Genomic DNA, 23,238 nt, shown 5'->3' with positions numbered 1-23,238 from the left:
ACTTCACTGATAAAACTGGCAGTCAGTAAGACATGGAACTGAACAAGAGTGACTTTTTTCTTAGTTCTGAAACTTGCCCTTAGAACACTGACTATTGAGAGGTGACACCTTTACTACTCCCCTATAAAACCTAACTTAAAATTTAATAACTCCTGATAATAGTTTTTCAGCTACCAGTTAGCCAAAGAGAAAGGGGCTTTTGCTTCTTTAGAAGTTCTGAATAAAATGTCCCCATTTCCCATACTCATTTCAGCACTACTTTACTGCTTTTGGAAAATGTAGACTTGGAAGCCTAGAGTATTTTCACTTTTCATTGTAACTGATAGCAATTCTGTCTCTGAGAGCCAGAAATAGCCACATTTCTCTTGACCCTCTAGGAGTAAAACCCCAGTGATGTTTTCAGAAAGCTGCATTTGAAACAAAACCAGTGACTTCTCTTCAGTAAGTAATTCAAAAACTTGAGACAGTGATGAGAAGTGTGGTGCTCCTATAGAGTCCTGACAGAACTAGCTTTTGGTGGTATTTCCTGAAGCTCTTCTGTGAAATTTCATCCCCTAAAACTATTGTCTTTTCAAATATTAACAAAGTTTTGACTTGGGCTTAATTCAGATATAAAAAACCCCACATGTGAGCAAAACTCTCTATGGCAGCAATAGGACAATAATATCTGGTATGTTTCCCATAACTTGAGCCCTCAAATACAGCAATTTATATTTAATTCCTGATTAAATTGCTTGTCCTTATGATTTATCATACATTCGTCCAGATTACAAGTCTGTGAAATCATTACATGTTCTTATTTGATGCAGCATGAGACTACTACATCATTCACTAGTGGTTCTTGTCATCTGACTCGTGGTTTAATGTTTTCATTTTTTAATAGACGCACAAATCCTTTTGGTGAATCTGGAGGCTCAAAATCTGAAACAGAAGGTAAACCATAAAATTTATTTCAATGCAAATTAAAAACCAGAATTTAAAAATTATTTTATTTCCTTCTATAGCTTCCCTGTTCTAATTTAACACTAGTTTTAGAATGCTTAGTTACATCAGCAAAGCAATATATTAGACGTGTTAAATCGGGCTGCTGTCTGAAAGTCTGTTTCAAAAATAATTCATTGCATCTTTTGTATTCATTAAACCAAATGAAAAGATATGTGACTTGTTTAGTAATTCTACCTCTAATTTATAAGCACGGGCAATCTTTTTACAAGTTATTAGAAGTTTGGAGTTTTCCTGACTTCAGTTCATCTCTGGTTTGAAATAGAAAACCCAAAATGAAGTTCACTTTTTTCAATACTTCTCTTTGTCTTAGATTCAATTCTTCACCAGTTATTTATTGTAAGATTTCTTGGTTCTATGGAGGTGAAATCTGATGAAAGTCCAGATGTTGTTTATGAAACAATGCGACAAATACTAGCGGCTCGTGCCATCCATAACGTTTTCAGGATGACAGAATCACATTTATTAGTCACTTGTGACTGTTTAAAGTAAGTTTGCTTTCTGACTTCTACTCATGTTTATTTACAGAATGATCTGCTTTCACTTTGGTAAAATTTACTTTCTGATTTGTTTTTAAAAACAAATTTTTAGGTTAATTGATCCACAGACACAAGTTACAAGACTACGAGTAAGTAACTTTATATTTTGAGATAAATACTCAGCAATGTAATTCTTCTAACTGAAAAATAGTATTAGACATTATTAGATGTGAGCAAAAATCACTGTTGGTATGAGATTACCAGATGAATTTCCACTGAAAATTAGGAGACTAATGCATACATTTAAAAATAGAAAAACACCAGCAAATCAGGTTTAAGGGGAGCGATATCAATAGGTCAAATAGGCTTTTGAAACTTTTCCCCACCCCCAGTTTAATAGGGTAAAATATCAGGAAAACTGATCATTGTAATTTAACAGTGTGTTTGATTATAAACATACTGTTAGTAGAGGGATAAGATTAAGATTTAAATAAAATTAGTTCTGAAGTCTGAAAGGGTTTGCTTGGTGTTCAGGTTTTTTTGTTTTGTTTTGGGTTTTTGTTTTTTAATGTATAATTGCACTGAGAGTGGTGTATGATTTCTGATTTTGGGTGGTTCTTTTTTTCTTCTGTATAATAAATGCACTTGAAAGAAATAAGTGGAATTCTTCTTAGGATATCAAATAAGGCCAGCTTAATTCTTTAGTAATAACAGTATTTTTCATATTTCAAAACTGTTCCCCGCTCCCCCTCTTCTTCATTATTAACAATGTATGGTGTGTCATTTCTTCAGGTCGTCTTTTAAAAAGATTCAGTTTTTCAGGGACTCTGAATTACTTTCATTTCCATAAAAGGAAATCCTAAGCATGTGAAAATGTCTTGATATTTCAAGTAGTGTTTTTTTTCTTTCTTTACCTTTGTGGCATTAAGTTCAAAACTGCCCCAAAGCTGTAAGCTTTTACAGGTGAGATATATCAACTGAGTGCATGTCCAGTATTCTAGATGTGTAATTTAAGGTTAGGAAAAACATCCTATCAGTTTATAACAGCTGTAGTAGAGGCTTTCAGAATTTAACAACTCATCCTTTGGTAAGTCTTAAAAAGATACAACTGAATTTCTAAGTCCACACTTTTTTTAGGAATAAGAATACAACATATTTTTATTGTAGCAAAATAACGAGGATATCTGATTTGGTTTTGTGTTTGTTGGGTTTTTTGTTTTTTTTTTTCGTATGTAACTTAGGAGAGCTGAACTAATTGCAGTAAAGGTTTTGGAGAAGTAGTGCCTATACTGAAATCTTAGCCACAAACGTAATTTGTATGAATGATATGTCTTTAAAGAAAATAAAGAGAAGGACTGTTCACACTTAGAAAGATGACTGAATTGCATTGCAGAAGTGGGCTCTTTTCCTTATATGGAGTGTGGGTTTTTTTTAGAAGTTTTCCTGTCTTTTGAATGATTTAATGCTTGTCTCTTACTGTTTGTGTTTTGTGATTACATGTTTGGTCAGGTTGTAACTTCTGGTGTGGTTGTGCATTTATGATACTGAAGTAACTAATGTGCAATGTACTGAGACCTCACATGGCAAATATTTGGAACCAGTTTTAATATCTCCGTATTTGATCCTTTTGGCAGTTTCCTTTGCCCAATGTAGTCTTGTATGCTACGCACCAGGAGAATAAGCGCCTTTTTGGATTTGTGCTTAGAACTTCAGGAGGGAGAGTTGAGAGCCGCCAAACTTCCATCTGCTATATATTTGAATCAAATAATGAAGGGGAAAAGGTATTGGTGATGGTTATACTTGTATCAGTTTTGAACCTGATGTGGATTCCAAGACCTTAGAGCCATTCAAGATGTCTAAGGGATTTCTGTGGGGGAGAGTATTTTGTTAATGTACTGAAAAACAGTTAAACCTGACAGTCTAAGTACCTGCAAGTGCTTTATATGCTGTTATACCCGATCTGGGAATCTGGCTTAATTTTAAAGGCATTTGTATTAGTTTTTTTTTATTCTTTCCAATCTGTTTTGTCTTTAGATATGTGACTCTGTTGGACTGGCAAAACAAATAGCTTTTCATGCAGAACTGGTAAGACTCTTTTTGGGGCAAGGGATACTGGTGAATGGAAGGGAGAGAGTATATATAATATGTGTAATAGAATGTATTCTGCAAGATTCTTATAGATACTGTAATACTGTTGGGGTGTATTTTAAGGGATTGGTTTTCTAGAATTTAAACCCAAGATAAGAAGACTGACCAGTGTCTACTGGGGAACAATATTCAAGATAGGATTCAGCTTGCTACCTTTAACAAACATACCAGTCCCTTAAGAGAAGAATAATCAAAGCAGTGATATAACAGTTTTGAGCAAACTCATATAAATCCGTACTGTATCAAACATCTTAGGCTGTTGTTACTTCCTTTATTTTTGCCACTTAGGATCGAAAAGCATCAGAAAAGCAGAAAGAAATAGATAGAGTCAAAGAGAAGCAACAAAAAGAACTGAACAAACAAAAACAAATTGAAAAGGTACATTCCATCATTATTTTTTAATACTCTTTTTTTTCTGCTTTCTATTGCAGTTCTGTATTCCAAGCTCTGCTATCATATTCATTAGTACAAGATCACAGAACATTATGGAGTTAATTATTAGAAGTATTTCCTGTGCAGGTTTTGTATAACTTTTTTAAAACTACTATACAAAGAGCTCTTCTGAGGAGCAAAACCACAAAACGTCTTTATAGGAGTACTTCAGAGTGGTGCTTGAAGGCACACCTTTCACAGGCCCAAAATAATTTGATTTGCTGAGGAGGGGGCAGCAGGGAGTGGGCTGCAGCTGAAGATGCTTGCTCTGACCTGTTGTGTTTTGTGGGTTACAGGCACAGGTGTGTTAATGTGTTTGCTGTTCTAACGCCAGCTGTACGGAAATGGAAATGTTTTGGTTTCCTATTCAATCTTTTAATTCCCTCTGTATAGAAGTCTGTCCACTGAAAGTTTAGAGATCATAATAAACGTATCCTGTTTCAACTGTAGAGGGCTTTAAAGTTAATATTCTTTTTCTGCTTTCCCAACCCCTTCTTCTCAAATTAGGACTTAGAGGAGCAAAGCCGGCTGATCGCTGCTTCCAGCAGATCGAACCAGAGCAGCGGAGAAGGACAGTTTGTAGTCCTTAGCAGCAGCCAGTCGGAAGACAGCGATTTAGGAGAAGATGGAAAGAAGAAGAGAGAATCTGAAGCCTAAGGTTGCCTACTTGATTAAGATTGGCATCATGGATATGTCAGGTGAAATGGCACAAGTTCTACAAGAAGTGAAATGTAGGTGGAGGGTCTGTTGTTATTAAAGGACTTCACAATATGTAGACCCTATTCTGCCTTGATTTTTCTTTCTCAATTAAGTGATTTCCATTTTCCTGTCAGTACAGTTTCTCTTCTGAATGCAGATGAAGCATGGTGATGGTACCATGTTTATTACAAAGTTATGTTTTCTCAAGGCTTCTCTGCAGTATGGAAAAAAACTGTGGGTTTTTTTTCCCAACTTACCTCTCTGTGCAATTGACTGCTCTTGAAGCAAAACTTAAAACTCTCATTGGACTTCAGCAGTACACTGAAATTTGTTCTTTACACTGCAGTATGGAGAACAACTTGCTGGAAACAAAAGTGGATGTCTAAATAAGACAGTGCTAAGCTTTACCTAATTTGTTGCACATAACTGTTCTTAGATTTAGAAAGAAAAATCCTTATTAACATCAGTGAAATGTGCAATAGTTCTTGACAGAAAGATCTTATTTTTTTGTTTCATATTGCACTGTGTGATACTGTCTTGATTTTTTTGGTGAATATGATGCTGAAAGACTTCTTTCAACAGGAGAAGAAATACTGTCAGACCTAGAGAAGAGCTGATGAGATGCAGTTGCACTTTGCTGCATGAGGAATGTATAAAGCATTCCTTATCAAATGATAAGAATAATGTATATATTCTTGTAGCACAAGTGCCATGTTCTTGATTTTTCCCCAGTACATGTAATAAAATGCTGTAAGCCTTTGAGTTCACTTTTTATAAAACACACTTTAGAGTTGCAGAAGCATCTTGAATTCCATGTTTGAAAAAATCTTCTGAATATGTAAATGCCTTGCCACCGGTACACTACAGTTACTGAAAATGAGCTGAGGCTCTTTAAGGCTCTTTATGGAAATTGATTTTGCAAACAGAATATACTAGTTCTGAAGTAAGAGACTATGCTAATCCTCCATTCTAGAGTCAATCCCGTAAAGCATTTTTCAAAGCAGTGTCTGTTTACAGTTTATAATCTGAACTCCATATTCCATACCCTGTGTAATATTTATTTTGTATAGTACTAAATGTGCATTCACCTTTAGATCCAGAAGAGAAAACTTGTTTGAAGAGAAATATTTATTTTTGCACTAATAACTATAAATACTAAAATCCAGTGGAACAGAAGATACTCTCTAATAGTGGCATGAACATAACAGGAAATATAGAAAAAGAAGAATATACCTATACTCCAAGTTATAATATCACAGTTATGAGTTTTACAGTTCATTGCAGGGCAATTCTGGTGTCCAGGAATGGAATCAATTTTCAGAGTATCTCCCCCTCAGCTGATGATGGCCCAGCCCTTCATAGCGGGTAAGCAGGTGAGGGATCTCTGGCCGTCTGCGAGGTGGCTGTAGGGCTCTCCTCGTGCCCAGGAGTGGCCTGGCATGGGCTGGAGGCCTCACTCCCCTCCTGCTCTTTAGGCTGGAGATGTGGATTTCTACACAGCAGGTCCCTGGGCCTGGCTCCTCCCAGGGCTGGGAAGGGTGGAGGCCTGGGTAGGACCTGCCGAGGCTGCTGCCCGGGGGCTGCTACTGCAGCAGGAGCCAGAGCAGCTGGGGAGGAGGCGATGCTGGCCCCAGGTGTCCTTGGGCAGCCTCGGCAGGGGTCTCAGTCCCCCTACCTGAAAAGAGGAGCAGGAGGGGAGGCTGAGCAGCAGAGAGCCTCCAGGTTCTCTTCCCCAGTTAGCAACTCCTGTTCCAGTACACTTTTCATCCTCCTCAGAGTAGCGAGTCAATTGCAGAAATACCTGCTTTTGCTGTTGCCCGGTTAGGCCAAATGGCATTGCCCTGTGGCCAGACTTGGCTAGCACACTGTCACGTGGACCAGACAAATCTGAGGCTTTTCTCTAAAAAGAGTGGCATTTTAATTTCATACATAGTCTTCTATTCTCAGCTTTTATTCTTAAGAGACTGTTTTTATCCTTGCCAACAGAAAACTACAGAGGCAGCAAATCCAACATTTTCCCTTTTTGTGCCTAAATCCAGGCTTACAGGTAGTTGCATGGCAGCCAGTTTCTCTCTACAAATCCTTCCAGTTCGTGTTTCTTTCTTGTTTGTTTGTTTGTTTTTACTTACTGATATTTCTGTTTTCTATCAAATAATGACAGCATAGCTCAAGGTTGCTGTGTCTTACTATATCTCCCTCAAGTACATGCTGAAGATCAAGTAGTTTTGAAACAGCACAGGAAGAATATGAAGTCGGTGGTCTCCAGTTTCTAGAATCTAGTCCCCCAGCTTGGCAGAGTAAGAGTTGATTAACGTGTTAACCAGGTTAGCTGCTATAGCCCGAGCTCCGTAGGGAAGACAGTTAATGCATCAGCAATCTCAGCAAAAAGCATTTCAGAAGTGTAGCCTCTTTTGCATTAGCCTTGTTGAAGAAATGCCAGAAAATTGAGTTACTTGATTTTTTTCTTGAAGCCTACCATTACTGTTTTAGACATAAATCTGCAAAGAGGAGGAAGAAAGCAGGAGAATAAAGTTGGCAGATGAATTTACTGTCATATGGGATTTTTCAGATTTAGCAATACATGATTGGAATTATTCCATTTGCTTGTCATACTTTCCATCTATGCTGTTAAATGTAGTTTTCTAAACCAGACAGCATAGGAGTGAAGTGCGTTTCATTTGTGTTGGATGATTCTCACCTTAACCACTAAAAAAAAGGAGAAATGATTGAAGAGAGTGGTTAAAGAAAACAGTGATATGCATGAATGAAATGAGGGTGGTGTTTTTGCTTACTTAGGGGAGTTTCACTGGTGTTAATATGAGCTAAAAGATGTAAAAGCATCTGGGGGAGTGCTGAAAGCTGCAGGAGCAAATGGCAGGTCAGAAGAGATGAGGAAGTTAAAGTTGAGAACGGTGCAAGGAGTTAGCAGTGGGGTGAGAATTGTGGAGTGCTGCTGAAGGGGAGGAGCACATGGCTCTGTAAGTAGACTGACCTTAAGGCAAAAAATAGCTGCTGAGGTTTTATCCATGTCCTTCTCCCCAAAACTACTTGGTACCTTTTTTCCTATGAGGTTTAGAACTACTTCATTGGAAAACATTTTTGTTAATTAAAAAAAATTAGTGTGCATAGTATTCTCCTTGAGAGTATGACTTTTAATATGAACACCTCCTGTTCTTCTGGGAACTACTGCAGTGGGATTTCACCACCTGAGCATTTTATTGCTGTAAATAGATGACTGGTTGGGTTCTTCTCCTGGTTAATACTTCCTATTGCCTTTTACTTACAGACTGATCTTTCAAGCACTTCCAGCTGAAGCTGTAGTTTGCTTCATGTGCATCAGCCAGTATTTCAGACACTCCTAAAGTACTCTTTCATCTACATGATTTTGAAGTGACTTTGCATAGGTACTGAATCAGCAGTGGTGTTTAGGACTGCCTTTTTATGTTGCTAATTGCAGCCTCTTAGTTCCTGCCACAATTTTTCCTCTTAGGTAAGGGGATGTTAAGTTTGTAACACCTGTAGATTTACACACTGCAGACCAAGCAAATCTTGTCAGTTATTTCAAGCTACGTACATTCTTTATGTATGTAATAGCGTAAATATAAAAATATATAAAGTGTGCTTATGGGTATGAATTTTACTGCATTACAGCTAATACCCTGCACTCCTCTGTGGCTACTAATAGATTTCTCCAAGTTTAAATCAGAGGACGAGTTAAGAGTCCTGTACAACTTAGCCATGTGTAACTGGTTACAGGCTGGTAGTGTACACTAACTTGAATTTGATAGTCTGTTACTTGCTGAATCTGTTTAGGTTTGAACTTGTAGCAAGACAATCTTAACAGTAAAGTAATACTTAAGGAATATTCTTCCACTACAATACTGTCAGATTTCATCTTTATATGGATGTAAACCTAGAGCTGAAAATCCTGAAACAGCTGAAGCTATTTATGAAGATATGATCTGTGTACATTGATATAAAGAAGCAAATTTGACTGTGTGTGTGTTTAAGGTAAATTCAGATGAAATAGTTGCACAGAATTTAGGAGAAGCCAATAGAGAAAACTATGTTACCATATAGTCTCTTGTTATTTTGGAAGTAATTCACATAAAGAAACCCTGCCACTGCTTAGTGAGTTTAGTAGAGATATTGTCTAGTCTAACTGAAAGAGCTGATATTTTATATTCTTTCTGTTGCTCCGTTTTACAAAAGTCCTTGCAAGTCAGCTAGTCTCCAAGGCTTTATAACCAAGCAGTAAGCGGATTCTTTTTTTTCTGCCACAGTGGTATCTAAGTTGTCATGACAAGACTGAGTCAGTGTGTCCTTGTGAATGCACTTGTACTCCTAATGAAGTTTATATTGCAAGCCAAGGATTTTGTACAATCTTTCAGGTCATTTTTATAATAGAGTGGAGTGTTCAGATTCTTACGATGATGTTCTGGACTGGTCCTGTTCTAGTGAAGTGTAAGTGATTTTTTGCAATGTTTGAGACTGACTTGCACATTTTCCCTGAGTAGCTGTACTAAAAACCTCCAATGGCATACTTGTCAACTTTAAGTGTTGTGTCTTAATCTTGGAAACATGGATAGTAAACATATTATGCCAGGGCTTCAGTCACCATTTTGTAGATTGAATAAAAGCTTAACTATCGTAACTTTCTGGGTGGGATTTGTACTGATGTAAAAACCTCCTTCAATTTTTCATAATACTGACTTTCAGGAAGTACCATTTTTGGTGCCAGGATGCATTCCCTGCCATTAACCAAAGTTTTAACATGCAGTTAGAGCCCTCTGTTGTCAAAGTGTATCTCCATTCTCTTAATTTTAATCGTATTAGCCAGATAACCTCAGAGAAAGTTGTTGTACTTGGGAATGCTGATAACTTATTTTTGCAACAATCAAAGACTGAACCTTAGCAGAAGAAACTCCTGACCATGGTGGCTGGCTGTTCAGTGCCCAGGGCGGGGTAGTCCCAGGACAGCGCATAGCACGCAGCAGAGCTGTGGTTGTGACACTGGCCAGAATTCACCTGGACAGAGGCTATACCAGCACAGCCCTTCTCATGGGTACTGATATGTATCTTTGCGGGCTTCATTAGTTTATTATATGATAAACACCATGTAAAAATCAATGGGTCATAACTACATTATGGTTAAATTTGTATTTTATAAGGTTTGTAGTTTTTTCTGGGGAAAAGCAGACTTTTGAATTATGTAACTTCTGTGATAAAGATGCATGTATAACTAGAAAAATAAAATCTATGCTTACTTGATAATGAAGGAATAAATACTACTAATGCCAACTGTGTTGAACTTTTTTTTCTAAAATCGGGACTGATAACTGCAGTGTTTTTAGAAAGAAGAGGCATGCTGTGGGTACTTTTACTGTAAGACTTCCTAGGACGACTGGTAGCTGACAGATGGTGCTCCAGCTACATGAAGAGAAACTCCACAATGTGCAAGCATGCCTTCGAACAGCACTGTGAAAGGAAAACCTAGTTCTAGAGAGGGTAATCAAAATACATAATGGATGAAATATATCACTACCTGCGCATAAGATGCAGAACGAACATGTCTTTCAGAAATAGTGCTGCCTTGTGCAATACCGCTCCCTCAACACAAGCTGCTGTGATAAGCAGAGGTTTCTATAGCTGTTAATCCCATTCCACTGCTTAGAATGTGAGATTGTACAAGAAATCTATTTAAGCTGCTTCTCAGAACTTCACTGTAGGACTTTCACAAACAAAAACTACTTCTTGGCAAGAGAAGGGGAAGTACAAGAAAAAAGGGCTATGTCCCTTCCTAGTTTCAGTTAAATCCCTGTCCTTTCACTAAACCCTGAGTTTAACCGTGCAGCAGGGGTAGTGTTATGTGTTAGCAATAACCCAAGGTTTGCAGCCCTACATTTTACAGTTCCCTAGGTTTTCACACTAAGCATTTAAAATAGTAATGCCATAACTCTCCAACAGTTTATATTCCAGTAGATCTGTAGAGTGGGATCACCAATACTTACATTTTTGGCTTCTCCCCATTTTCTTCAGGGTGTGAGGGGGAAATGCTGCTATTCCTTAATATACATAGGAGATAGAATCCCAAAAGAAAAAAGCAGCTGCACAACAGTCTTCCACATCAACATTCCCTTCAACATATAGAACTAGTAATTATGTACAGTCGGGGTTGCAGGTTCCCACGAAGTTTCTCTGTCCATAAAGATCATACTCCTTGTACCGTACGTAGTCTTTCAAGCAGTTTGGCAGCGGAAGGAAGGTCATGAAGACAGGACAACGCAGACGTAATCGGCCCATGCATGCCCGTATCTTCAGACGACAAAGATGCTTCAGAGAGCGAGGATTTGCTAGAAATGAGAAGGCAAGATTGATTTTAATAAGTTATTTATTAAATCTTGTTCAAGTTATTTATTCAGTAATCTACTACCTTTCAAAAACTGTTCACGATTTCGCTGCCTGTTCATTCTGCGAACAGTCAGATGAATGTGGCTGTCCCTGGACAACCAGACCTGTCAGGATCTAGCCTTTTTATCTCAGCCCATACATCTCCCAGTTATATTTACAATCATTGGCACCTAAATCAACAGCTTTTCTTTCTGTCAAGTTGGCTAAACGTGGGTTAATGCAAATTTAAGTAGTAAAGTCTGGAGAATGTACTTTAACCTCAAGTAACCGGTGCCAGTTTTCTGTCAACCTGAAGAAGCTACTAGAAGTAGAATTTTGAGTCACCAGTTCTTAATCTGTGTACAAGCAAAAAAGGACAGCATTAATCTAGACTGGAATTACATCACTCAAAAATAGTGATTTATTAGATTTGTTCCATCAACTTGAGGCAAGGGGAGAAGCTTTTCTCCCCTTGAAGAGGATTATGTTGTCTTTTAGTTAAATTTTCCAAGTGCTCTACATAAATTGTGCAGTTAATGTCTATCAGAATTCTGAGAGAAACTTAGTCTGAATCCTAAAGACTGATTTTTATGAGATCTCTTACTGTCAAAACATAACTTTTGGTCTAACAAGGGTCAAGAAAAGCTCTAGTCTGAGGTAAAGAAAATGAAAAATACTATCAACAAAAAGGCCCCAATCCCAGCTTGTTTGTCATTTCAAATGTAAACATCAGGTACTTACTTAAAATCAAATTGATGTCTGGCCAGAGTTCCTGTTCTTTGAGAACTGCCTCTAGCTTCCAGCAGATAGGAACGTGATCAACGTAATCTAACATGACTCGCACTACTTTCCCAGACAGATGCTTCAACCATGACAAGGTTATCACTTCACAGAACTGATAGAAAACAGAATGTTTAACAGGATAATATTTAATACTGCTGTAACTAACTTATGCCTCTGCAGGACAAGAGCAATTAAATAACTTCAGCAGAACAGCAGGCAAAATGAATGTTCTGTCAGCCAGGGGAGCTTTAGAGGTGGTCACAGCCTGCATTAAGCCTCACTAGTAGCATCTGAAAATCTGAGATGGTTATTCTGTACTAGATGCAAAAATGAACTTAAGCAGCTGTATATTTGGTAACTAAATGCTTAAAAAGAAGTGCTACCACTCCCTAAGTGGACTTAGATGTGTCCCAGTGTGCTGAACAGGGGTCCCACCAGCCCAGTGCCTGCCACACCCCCTTACCTTCAGGTTAAAGAAGGGTTTATTAGGTTCAGATGGCCTCTACAAACGGCAAAGCAATGCTGCTGCTGGGTGTCTCCAGGAGCCTCTTCAGGTTGGTCCGGGTTTGTTAACTGCTGCTCAGTGCCGACTGTGTCAGCTCCAGGGGTCCCCTACGACAGCCTGCCCCGATCAGTGTGCGGATCCAAGCCCCGCGGGCCAGCCCGCAAGTCCCTGCTTTCACAGCATGGACAAGACTGCCCGTTCTGTACTGATCACTAGCATATCATTAGCTGCGTTTTCACAATACAAAAATACTGTTTATGATCATTTGCTGTCATGAACCAGGCCTCATGGCAACATCTATTTAATTTTAAAGCCTTGTCTATTCCTGCCTTTATGTGTAAACTCTTACGGTTTCAAAACTTCTTTTTCTGACACTACATTAAGTGCCTTTTCATTTAGTTTTAGGAAGGATACTGGTAGTAAAACAGACTAATGAAGCCATCTGATATCCTTACCATTGTATCTTTGATAACAGTAGAAGTCCATCCGTCAGTCACATACTGGGAATGCGAACTGTTCCCCTGAGGGCAATCAAAGCAGCGGTGCACATCATAGCCATAGTTCATCAGCATTCTTAACATGACTTCATCTTTCAGAGCATACTGTAGAGCTGATGGAAAATGCGTTGTATTCACTCTGCAGAAGTAATTGACGTTAGCCCCGTGTTGGAGCAGTAGATTCATTAACTCATAGTTGCCCATTCTCAAGGCTATTTGCAGACAGTTGATGGGATCTTGGTTTGGCAGGGCTCCAGCATTCAACAGCAACTCTGTTGAACAGATGTCCCCATTGGAAACAGCAAAGTACAACGCTGATTTCCGGTGGTCATCGTAGCCTTTGCGAACTCTCTGATCCAGCATAAAATTAGCATCAAACCCAGATTTGAGGAGAAACTCAAGGCACTGAGGATGTGCTCCTGCTGCTGCTGAGTGAACTGGACTTATCCCACTTTCTTTAATGGCATCAAAATTAGTAACTGGAACTAAATTTTTTAGGGCTCTGAATAATAATAAAAAAAAATATCTCAGAATCTTAAACATACTTTTTTACCGAGCTCAGTCTTCTCTGTGTTGCTGGGCCTCAGAATTCATCACAGAATCAAAGAATGTTTTGGGTTGGAAGGGACCTTTAAAGCCCATCCAGTCCCACCCCCCTGCCCTGGGCAGGGCCACCTCCCACCAGCCCAGGTTGCCCAAAGCCCCGTCCAACCTGTCCCTGAACCCTTCCAGGGAGGGGGCAGCCACAGCTGCTCTGGGCAACCTGTGCCAGGGCCTCACCCCCCTCACAGGGAAGAATCTTTGTTATGTCTAATCTCAATCTCCCCTCTTTCAGTTTAAAACTGTTACCCCTTGTCCTACCCCCACCCCCCTGATGCAGAGTCCCTCCCCCCTTTCCTGTAGCCCCTTTCAGTACTGGAAGGCCGCTCTAAGGTCTCCCCGGAGCCTTCTCTTCTCCAGGCTGAACACCCCCAACTCTCTCAGCCTGCCCTCACAGAGGGGTGACCAGCCCCCTGAGCATCATTTTTTATGACTGTATACAATTGTCTTAATCTACCAAGTCAGTACCATGGCATACTAAACCTCTGCACGGTTAGCCAGCAATGGATACTGACTTTACATCTACTACACATAAAATATTATTCTATTATACTATTATTCATGAACAATCCCATTCCTTGCTAGAGGAATAATGATTTCTTCTCAATAGAAGCTTTTTCTGAATGTCAAGAGTACAGTGTTACTTCTTAACATATAGGAATTAGGGAATTAATAGAATATATATAGTATATGTACTCATGTTATATTAATTTAATATATACAATATGTTTAAGTTTAACTATGATTTAACTAATATATATAAAATATTAACATAGGAATTTAGAATCCTCAGATTCTTAACCACAATGCAACATTCCTAGTATTGAAGACTTGTTTTTCACTTACTGGCTGTGATTTTAGCGTACGTATCTTCCAGTAACCCTCCTGTCTTTAAAATAGGGATAACCCTTATCCCCTAAAGTCTATTTGTTTATTTAGTACATTTACCTTCCTGTGATGGGGTGGAGGGAGATGAGGCATACCCAGAAGAGCGAGGATGTCTCAAGAACCTCAGTGTCACACTGGGCAGTGTTACTATTTGCAACAAGTGGGGAAATACTATAGGAATTACTATGTTCATCCTGAAATGATGAAGATTTTATCCTGACTGGTCTTGTACATTCAGATATAGAAAACTCATGTTTACATGGTCAAAAAGAATTCCTTCTACAAAACTACAGATTTGCTGCCTGCTTTGAATATGGTAGAATTAGCAAAATTAATATTTCTGGTGTCACCATTACTTGATTTTTAAGTATATTAACTCACAGAAAGTGTCCTCTATATGCAGCTCTATGGATTGGCAAATGACCAGAGTGCTTTGGTACATTGGCGTCAGCCCCATATTCTAGTAAAAGACTCAGAGATTCTGGATTTCCTCCTCCAGCTGCTTCAAATAATACAGAAGCACAATCCATTGCCTGTGAAAGAACATCTGCACCTGGAAAGAAGCATAAAGGATTTTCACAGTACTCACTGTAAATATCCAGCAACAATCATCTCCAACCCTCCAGTGACATGGTATTGTGAATTCTGTTCTTCATCAAATAAAACCACTATGGGCATAAACCTTCATCTTGGATCCTTGATTTTAAATGTGTTTATGTAAACCTGGGAACAAGACGGTCCAAATTGCTTTGAACACAATTACACAGTAAGACTTGCTGCTAGAACTGGTCAAGCAAGGGGTTTGGTTTGTCTTTCATACAAACAATTGGTTTTTGGCTTACATACAACACATTTCATTTCTTCTAATATACAAAGACCAGACAGATATAACCGTAAATACGAGAGAACCCAGTATCAAAACAGTTCATACAACCCAGTTCCAGCACTGCTGAGCCATCATATAAAATTCCCCACCATAAATGTCTTGTCAGGCCTTCCTAAGGTGACCTGTCTACTTGAGAAAACAATACTGCATTTAGAAACAGTTACAATTACTTACTGAAATATTAATATATTATTTGAATATTATGAAAATATGGTCATTATCAAGCCTTTACTTAACTACATCACAATTCCTTTGGTGCAGATTGCATTTAATTGTCTTTACTAAGGAAAGTTGCTGCTATTTCTGAAGGTGGATCTTACAATAACCAGTTTTAATCCAATCATAGAACTTTCAGAAGACTAAGAAAATTGTGTGTGAATAGGCTAACTACTTTAGAGGGAATATATATCATAACATGAATATCTTATGAAATGTAGATACTAGGAATTCTTTAGATGGACTTCAACTCATGTGATTTGAGAATCAAATTCTTCAAATAAATTAAGATGCCATCCAAAAATGCGAACTCCTGCAATGTGTCAGACTCACTTGCTGTTTTGCAAACTGTTCACTGATGACTACTACAGTTTGCTACAAGTAATTAACATCTAAAAATGTATTTTGTTTATGTTTGGATCTATTAACACTACAGGCTATATACTCAGTAACATGATAACAGTTCATTTCCTTTCACTTCAGTAATGCAGAGTTTTACTGGCTACTGAGCTAAGAATTTTGCCTCTGCATTTAAGAATAATTTTCTCTTGGAAAGATTTACTTTGTCCCATTTGGGCTTTAAACATTTCAGTACTAACGTATGTGTCTTACAATTTCTACTCACTTGAAGAACACCACCACTGAACCTACACGTTACTAATTTAATCTACTGAGTTGTAGAACAGAACGACAGAACAGCTGAGGTTGGAAAGGACCTCTGGAGATCATCCAGTCCAACCCTGTGCTCAAGCAGGGTCAGCTACGGCAGACTGCCCAGGACAGTGTCCAGTCAGGTTTTAGAATCTCCAAGGACGGAGACTCCACCTCTCTGAGTGACCTGTTCCAATGTTCAACCACCCTACAGAAAAAAGTGTTTTCTTATATTCAGACAGAATTTGCTAGGTTTCGAGTTGGTGCCCACTGCCTCTTGTCCTGTTACTGGACACCACTGAGAAGAATCTGGCTCTGTCTTCTTCACACCATCCCATCAGATAGTTACAACACTGGCAAGATAGACCCCCCACCTCCAACATTCTCTTCCTGTAACATTCTATATAACAAAGTCTCACCTTTTTGCAGTAAGAGCTCCATAATTTCTGTATGTCCGGTCTGCGCAGCCAGTGCTAGTGGTGTGAGCCCATATCCACTGCGAGGGTCAGGGTCTGCTCCAGAACGAAGGAGAAGCTTCACCAGATCCTTCCTGCCTAGTCTGGCTGCCTCATGTAAAGCAGTCCTCTCGTGGACACACTGCAAATTCACTTTGGCACCAGAATTTATCAACAAGGAGGCAATCTCATACGAATCAAGTTTAATTGCTGTAAGACAATAAGTGAAGTGTCAGCCCGAATGTTATTCGATGCTATTCTATGCACTATGGCTTCTGTTACCTGGCAGCCCAGGAAAGCTCGAGCTGTTCTTGGCAACGCTATTTATACACTGAGAAATGTCACACTACACTGAAACGTTTAACTTCTCAGCAAGTCTGTCCTTTGTTTCCAGGATAACATTAACTATATAAACGAATGATTTTATGGTTATCTCCTTTTCGCTCTGTAATCCTCTGTTGCATTTGGTAATTTCCTTGCCGCTAGATGGGGACCATGCACAGGGACTTGGTGCGGCCAGGCGCTGGGCTGCCCGGAGAGCTCTACTTAACCTCTGTATGCAGTAATATGAAACAAAGTTTAAAACGACCGGGTCATATGCCTTCCTAGCCTGATAAGTCTGATCTGTTAAATCAGTCAGGATCTTAAATGAGTAATTTGCATCAGTTCCAGTGGATGCAATGAACAGGCAACACCTTTCCCTCCTCCCTTTGATCTTCCGGCTGTGCAGGGTAGAAGAGTGAGTGCCCTTCAACGAGACAGATCAGGCAGAGAACTCCATGGGCTACAGCTCCTGGAAATACCACTGACAGTTTACTATAACCTGTGATGTCCCATCATCCGTAACCTGGGTGGCTGCTTTAGGTAAACGCCATACGTCCCTTTCTTGGGGGCTGGTGCATTTTAATATAGTGCACTTCAAAAGGACATGGAATTCTCTACATCTTTTCTAAGCAGGTGGCCCTGACAGGAAGCTTTAGTCATTTCAAAAGGACGTACTGGGGGTCCTACAGGTGGTTTGTAGGCTTCTTCTTATTCCTTTAACAATAGTTTTGAAAAAAACACCCTTCCAACACAGAAAAACTTACAGGTTTGTCCAAAAATCTTACATTGCTCCTTTTTTTGGCTAGGACTCAGTAAGAATAATAGCATCATAGCCCAAATAGAGGGAGGCCAATGAAATTAATATAGAACAGTTTTGAAAAACATCTTGGCAAAATATGGTGCTCTATAAATCAAGAATTACAGTTCTTGTGCATGATTAAATTAAAATGGCATTCACATTAAGGGTGATACTATAGGTATGGGACTTCCTTCTTCAGTTAAAAAAAAAATCAAAGAGAAGTGAACTGAGAATTTAGGCACACTTAGCCTCTTTACTTATCATCCTTGGATTAATTCCAGCAATGTCTGAATAGGGACAAACACTGTTTTATGCCCTGTGTAATGCAGATAAATCAGGCTGGTTTGCTATAATTTCTCAAAATCAAAACCAATTACCCTGTTTTTTGGAGAAAGAGAAGACGATGCAATGAAAGAGATACCATGTAAGCAGACAATATGAATGTTCTGTGCCTGCAGACATAAATAATAGTAATAGCATGAAGAAGCAGGAGGACCTGGTTATCTGGCACCACTGCATAAAGGACACCAAGAAAAGCAGAGGAAGACACTCTGCACTTAATGCAGAAATCTATTTGATAATTTCAGGAAAAAGATGTATGTTCAACCTGAACCTCAAGTGCAACTGAGGGATGGAAAATGGTAGGCACCAGGAGCTCCCCGCATTGGATCAGACTTTGGGGAAAGATTTTTGCCTTCTCCTAGTTCTGTGTTTGCCATACTTCGGTAGACCAACAGGATAATACCTTAATTAACATATAATGCTAAGAGCTTTGCAGTGACAGTCCCTAGCTTGCAATTGTCAGCTCATTTAAAGCCTTGATATCATCTAAGAAAAAACACACAGGGACATATTCAATACTGAGATAAACATTTTTTGCTCCTTATAGCAAAATATATTTGATATTGATTTAAAGTCAAATATGTTAGATTGAAGCCTAAAATACGTTACTATAATCTCGCCTCATTCCCCCACATCTTCAACCCTAAAAAAGGTATTCACCTATAACTAAAGGAGAATCTCCCTCTTCGTTCTTAACATTGGGATTGCAGCCACTGAGCAGGAGAAAGCGGACATTGTCCACAAAGCAATTTCTTACTGCCACCAAGAGAGGTGTTTCCCCTTTTAGAGTGGTCTGTTCCCACGTAATGGCACGGGAGGCTGAAACAGAGAAAAGCAGAACACGTTTGAAGCTGGATGGTTCATCAAACCCAACTTTGTAAAACTTTTTGGTGGTAAACCAAAAGTACCTTTCCAAGTTATTTCAAGGATGTTCTGATTTAGCTGTGCTGCAGCTTCATGCACAGGAAGCCAGCCTTGCTGATCTGCTTCTTCAAAAGCAGAGCTGTGCCTCACCAACTTTGTCAAGGCCTCTTCTTGGCCTGCGATATTTTGAGAGACACTCATCATAAAACAAAATTCAGGCAACTAATACATTGAGTTCCATTTATTCCATCAGTGTATCTAGAATAAACAACTTGCTTTGTCAAAGCAATTTTTTCTCAGAGGATGGTTTACATGAATGGAACAATCAATGATTGACATGGACTCATTGTGCATTTTGGATTATTCATTGAAGAAACTTACTTATAATAATATGACTAAAATATTTCAAATAGAATCCTCTCATGAGCAATAGCGCATGGAAGTTTAATGTATAAACAGGTGTCCTAGTGAAACTGTAGGTAAAAATATTAGGTTGGCAAAAGTAAAATGAAGCCGATTTAACAGGGACAAGACCTGTTACTTCTGCTTTTACTAACAATCTTATTGGATCTTTAATCAACACAAGTGATAATGTTTTCAATTTTGTATCTTCTCAAGAAACAGCAACACTTTCCTGGCTGGAAAGCCAAGTAGAAACTAGGTTTCTCCTCTTTTTTTATCCCATCATTGCTGGGAGAAGGCAGTTTGCACTTCTGTTAGTTACAACTGTAGGGCAAGGGGACAGACTGCTCCCAACCTCTGCTGCTTACGTTCTCCTACATATGGAAGAATTACATATTCATAAGGCCAGACAGCAAGTGTAGCTAGTGTTTAGACCGATTCTCCATCATGTATGGAACATTTATAGCACTAGCTTTTCCATAAAATACTTGTTTTTTTGACTTCTATTTCACTAAATATCTCTATAACTACTACAACGTGTGTAAGGACTGGACTGAAGGTTTCCCCACACCCAGACAACTGTCCAAACAACTGTTCTACTTATGTCCCTTGTTTACTTATCTCTGTGCCTCAGTATATAAATTGATAACACCACAAAAAGTAAAAGTTTCAGAGAAGCAGACTAAGAGCATCTCATATTGGAATATACCAAAGTTTAGCAGTTAAGGAACAATTCTGGAACACTCTGCAGGTAGAGAAGGGATTTTAATCTGGGTATCTCACAAAGCGACAACTGCTTTTATGAAGTATTAACTGACTAGGGGCCTTGCCATCCTGTTGCTTATTTTATAAGAAAGATCTGGCATTTTCCCCTAAATTCCAGGAGATGAAGCACTGGAATCTCTGAGGAGTGACATTTGAACATTATCATGTTCCTATCCAACAAGTTAGCTTTTGCGTGTCCTGTTTTCAGTTGCCTTAGTCCTTCCAAGAAGAAACACTAGACTTAAATCAGGTGATCAAACACCTAAAATGTAGGCATTGCTCAACAATGCAATACCCAAGTGATTACTAGGGGTGTAGGCTTAGTGTGGTGTCTTTGTACTTAACTGTCCGAATTGCTGCAATTATCTTTCCATGTTCTTTACTTGCAATATACTGGAAACTGCATAAACAGAACAAAAATCAAGTGAGAAGAAAAAAATTAAAATGAAGTTCAGGATATAATTATACCTTAATTTAAACACTCAAGTCTAGACTACATGTCAGATTTCTCTAAATTATATAGATTTTTTCAAGGTTTAACACATTAAAACATTTTTTTTGTTGGTCTTCCCCTGCCACTACAATATTGGATTTTTCACACAAAGGCCAACAATTAAATACTAAAATGAGGGAAAGCTACCATACCAATCTATTTCATATCACATACTTATCTTCTTCAGCAAGCCTTGTACTCATTTAGATATTGATGTAAAACACCCTTGAAAGTTCTATGCATTCCATATTTTTGAGGAAATGGATATACTTTTTCAGGGAGAACTACCAGTGGTTTCCAGTATCCATGAGACAAGGTCAAAGCAATACAACACATGGAGTCACAAAGGAAAATAAGGTTACTATGTGCTTATAATAATGCCAAGAAAACACCCAAAAAAGAAGGAATAACTTAATACCTTTCATCCGTTTTTGCACTGCGACTTGTTTCCATTTTATGCCTATCTTGCAAGCTTTCCTGAATAGCACGTTGGGTGGGGATTTCATCATCAGAATCATCATTGAACATATATGTAGAATTATACATGGCAAATCAGCACCACCTGGATCACTTCTCATAGAGTCACTGCTTTTTAATTGAAAGCAGATGTTAAATCTTCAGGTTAAGTCTGGAGCAATAGAAATAGCAATTGCTGTTAAAGTATCGAGAGAAATGAAACAGTTTATAATAAAAGAATTGGAACTTTTCAATCTCAAGCTCCAGCCTTCTCCCAAGTACTTAAGTTTGCGCTGCAAAGAGTTATTCTATTTCATAGTAAATGTTTTCTATTCCAATAGCATGCGCTAGCTTTTATCTCTGTTTCACAGGCTGAACATACAGAATAGCTACTTCTGGCATTACTTTTTAGAAAGAAACAAACATAAGTAAAACTTATTTTTAGTTAAACAGTCATTCCCTCTTATGTCTTTTAGACACTCAAATATCATGAAAATTGTGCTTTGATGTTTCATTAGTAGGACAACAGATGTTCAGTAAGACTCTGGATATTTTTTCAGTTTGTTCACAGGGGGCCTGGAAGTGAAGGGCAAGTGAAGGACATGAAATCTTTTAATAATAGCTTTTGTCCAAACTGCTTCAGTGAACATAGCATTAGGGCCATATCCTGTAGTCAGGAAAGATTTGTGCTATTAGGTGCATCAGACTTCTAACTGAAACAACATCAAACTCAATGCTTGGAAAGCATACCAAATTTTCCATCTTATGTACGTAGTTTACAGCCATCTACAACAGATAAACTTACAATTCTGCATTCTTCATCAATGCATGCCTGTTTTTTTCTAATACTTGTAAAGGATGTATATAAAATACTGCAACTATATATATATCCAAATACAGGTAGAAATAAAACACACTAGCATAACCACAATGGAGTTAATATTTTTTTTTTTTTAAAAAGGCACTTAAGAATAGCATTAGTTTAAAAAAAAAAGTTTGCCAAATTGAAAGGGTTCAATAAAAAAATATTTTTACCTTTTTATAATATGATTGTAATACAAACAATGGAGCATAGAAATAAATACCATTGATACTGTCTGTCTAAGAATAACTGTTAAAATTCAAGAAGAAATCATAAAAAACTATTAACAATTAAATCAATCATTAAATAGAATGATGTGTGTAGATGTACACTGTTATATACATAAGCAGTCATACTGTTATTTTGTACATTCAGTTACATGCTATTATAGATTAAAATCACAGATGTTCTGTTAGGCTCAAACTTCTCATCTGTTTTACCTTAACAAAACATCCACTTCTGTCTTTCAAGAGAGTTGGCCTAAAAAAAACAACAAAAAATACAGGGCAAAGAAAAATAAAATTAGTAAGTAAAACTGAAAGTAAGTAAATAAATTTGCAAAATGAACACGTACAGCAAAATGCAGGAAGTTGTCAACATGCCACTTACAAAGTTTGGAATAATTCTAGAAACATCTTAAAGTTGAACAGCAGTAATTCATAGCAAACCTGCATAATTTGATTTGTTACCTGATCCACCTAATGAGTGATTGCAAGGCCTTGCTCTGTAATTGCACATGTAGCAAAAAAGAGAAATATATTAAAAAACCACACAGACAAGTAAAGGTTAGTCAGTTATACCTATAGTACAATGAGTCTATAAACACTTACACCTAGACTGTATCTTTTTTGTAAAAGTACTACTAATTTTCCTATGAATTGAGAAAATATACAGGTTTTTCTCACCTTCTGAAAGAGGGGAGACCTCACACTTTGAAGAAGTGATTATTAAGTTGAAAGTGATATTTTCAGGATTGAAAATGATCTCAGTAGAGCCTATGTCCATTAATAGCTCACTATAAATACCCGATCATAAGATACTCTGGGACTTTCTCCATGTTTCTTTCATATAGGTTAGTTATGTTTAATAATCTGATCTGACAAATGGTGTCAGCAAAAGAGGAATTAAAAGTCAAGATTCTTTGTAAAAATACTCTTGTTAAAAGTTTTTTTTAATGAGAATTTGAGAGTTAGAATTAGTAATATTATGGAAAGAAAATTTTTTAGTGCTTTAAGAAAGTAAACTGAAGATACTGTTAGGAGCTTACTTAAAAGAGACAGTGTAAAAAGAAAAACTAAAA

At 38.0% G+C, this 23,238-nt stretch overlaps 2 protein-coding genes across 3 annotated transcripts in view; one reads left to right on the top strand and one right to left on the bottom strand.

Moving 5' to 3' along the window:
* Positions 1 to 7,804, top strand: part of APPL1 (adaptor protein, phosphotyrosine interacting with PH domain and leucine zipper 1) — a 37,492-nt gene extending 29,688 nt beyond the window's left edge. The window contains exons 17-23 of the mRNA XM_026857634.1: positions 884 to 933; positions 1,316 to 1,490; positions 1,594 to 1,630; positions 3,116 to 3,262; positions 3,516 to 3,566; positions 3,918 to 4,007; positions 4,569 to 7,804. Coding sequence (XP_026713435.1) covers positions 884 to 933; positions 1,316 to 1,490; positions 1,594 to 1,630; positions 3,116 to 3,262; positions 3,516 to 3,566; positions 3,918 to 4,007; positions 4,569 to 4,718 — 700 coding nt within the window. The 3' untranslated portion in view covers positions 4,719 to 7,804. The remainder of the gene's footprint in view (positions 1 to 883; positions 934 to 1,315; positions 1,491 to 1,593; positions 1,631 to 3,115; positions 3,263 to 3,515; positions 3,567 to 3,917; positions 4,008 to 4,568) is intronic.
* Positions 476 to 22,657, bottom strand: ASB14 (ankyrin repeat and SOCS box containing 14). Of its 2 annotated transcripts, XM_026857636.1 has the most exons (11): positions 22,379 to 22,657; positions 21,039 to 21,248; positions 20,468 to 20,527; positions 19,005 to 19,156; positions 18,757 to 18,915; positions 16,596 to 16,841; positions 14,805 to 14,976; positions 12,894 to 13,437; positions 11,892 to 12,045; positions 10,772 to 11,113; positions 476 to 921 (listed from the first exon to the last, which is right to left on the bottom strand). In XM_026857636.1, exons 2-10 carry the CDS (start codon positions 21,164 to 21,166, stop codon positions 10,920 to 10,922), a joined length of 1,809 nt encoding a protein of 602 aa, XP_026713437.1. In that variant the 5' UTR covers positions 21,167 to 21,248; positions 22,379 to 22,657; the 3' UTR covers positions 476 to 921; positions 10,772 to 10,919. The 2 variants fall into 2 exon arrangements, with proteins under 2 accessions (XP_026713437.1, XP_026713436.1); XM_026857635.1 differs by lacking the exons at positions 476 to 921; positions 18,757 to 18,915; positions 19,005 to 19,156; ... (1 more) ...; positions 21,039 to 21,248; positions 22,379 to 22,657 and adding an exon at positions 10,184 to 10,238 and having other exon boundaries at positions 16,596 to 16,701.
* Positions 22,658 to 23,238: the final 581 nt, after the last annotated feature.

The sequence above is a fragment of the Athene cunicularia genome, assembly GCF_003259725.1.
Source record: "Athene cunicularia isolate RWA chromosome 12 unlocalized genomic scaffold, athCun1 chr12_part1, whole genome shotgun sequence".
NCBI lineage: Eukaryota > Metazoa > Chordata > Aves > Strigiformes > Strigidae > Athene > Athene cunicularia.
Note: the sequence above shows the minus strand (reverse complement) of the source record. Positions and strands in the feature narration are given on the sequence as shown.

Coding starts and splice junctions, on each gene's coding strand:
- ASB14 (XM_026857636.1), bottom strand. CDS start 21,166: ATGTATAATTCTACATATATGTTCAATGATGATTCTGATGATGAAATC. Junction 13,438..14,804: donor GCATATAGAGGACACTTTCT/GTGAGTTAATAT, acceptor ATTATTATTCAG/AGCCCTAAAAAATTTAGTTC. Junction 11,114..11,891: donor AGACATCAATTTGATTTTAA/GTAAGTACCTGA, acceptor TCTCATTTCTAG/CAAATCCTCGCTCTCTGAAG.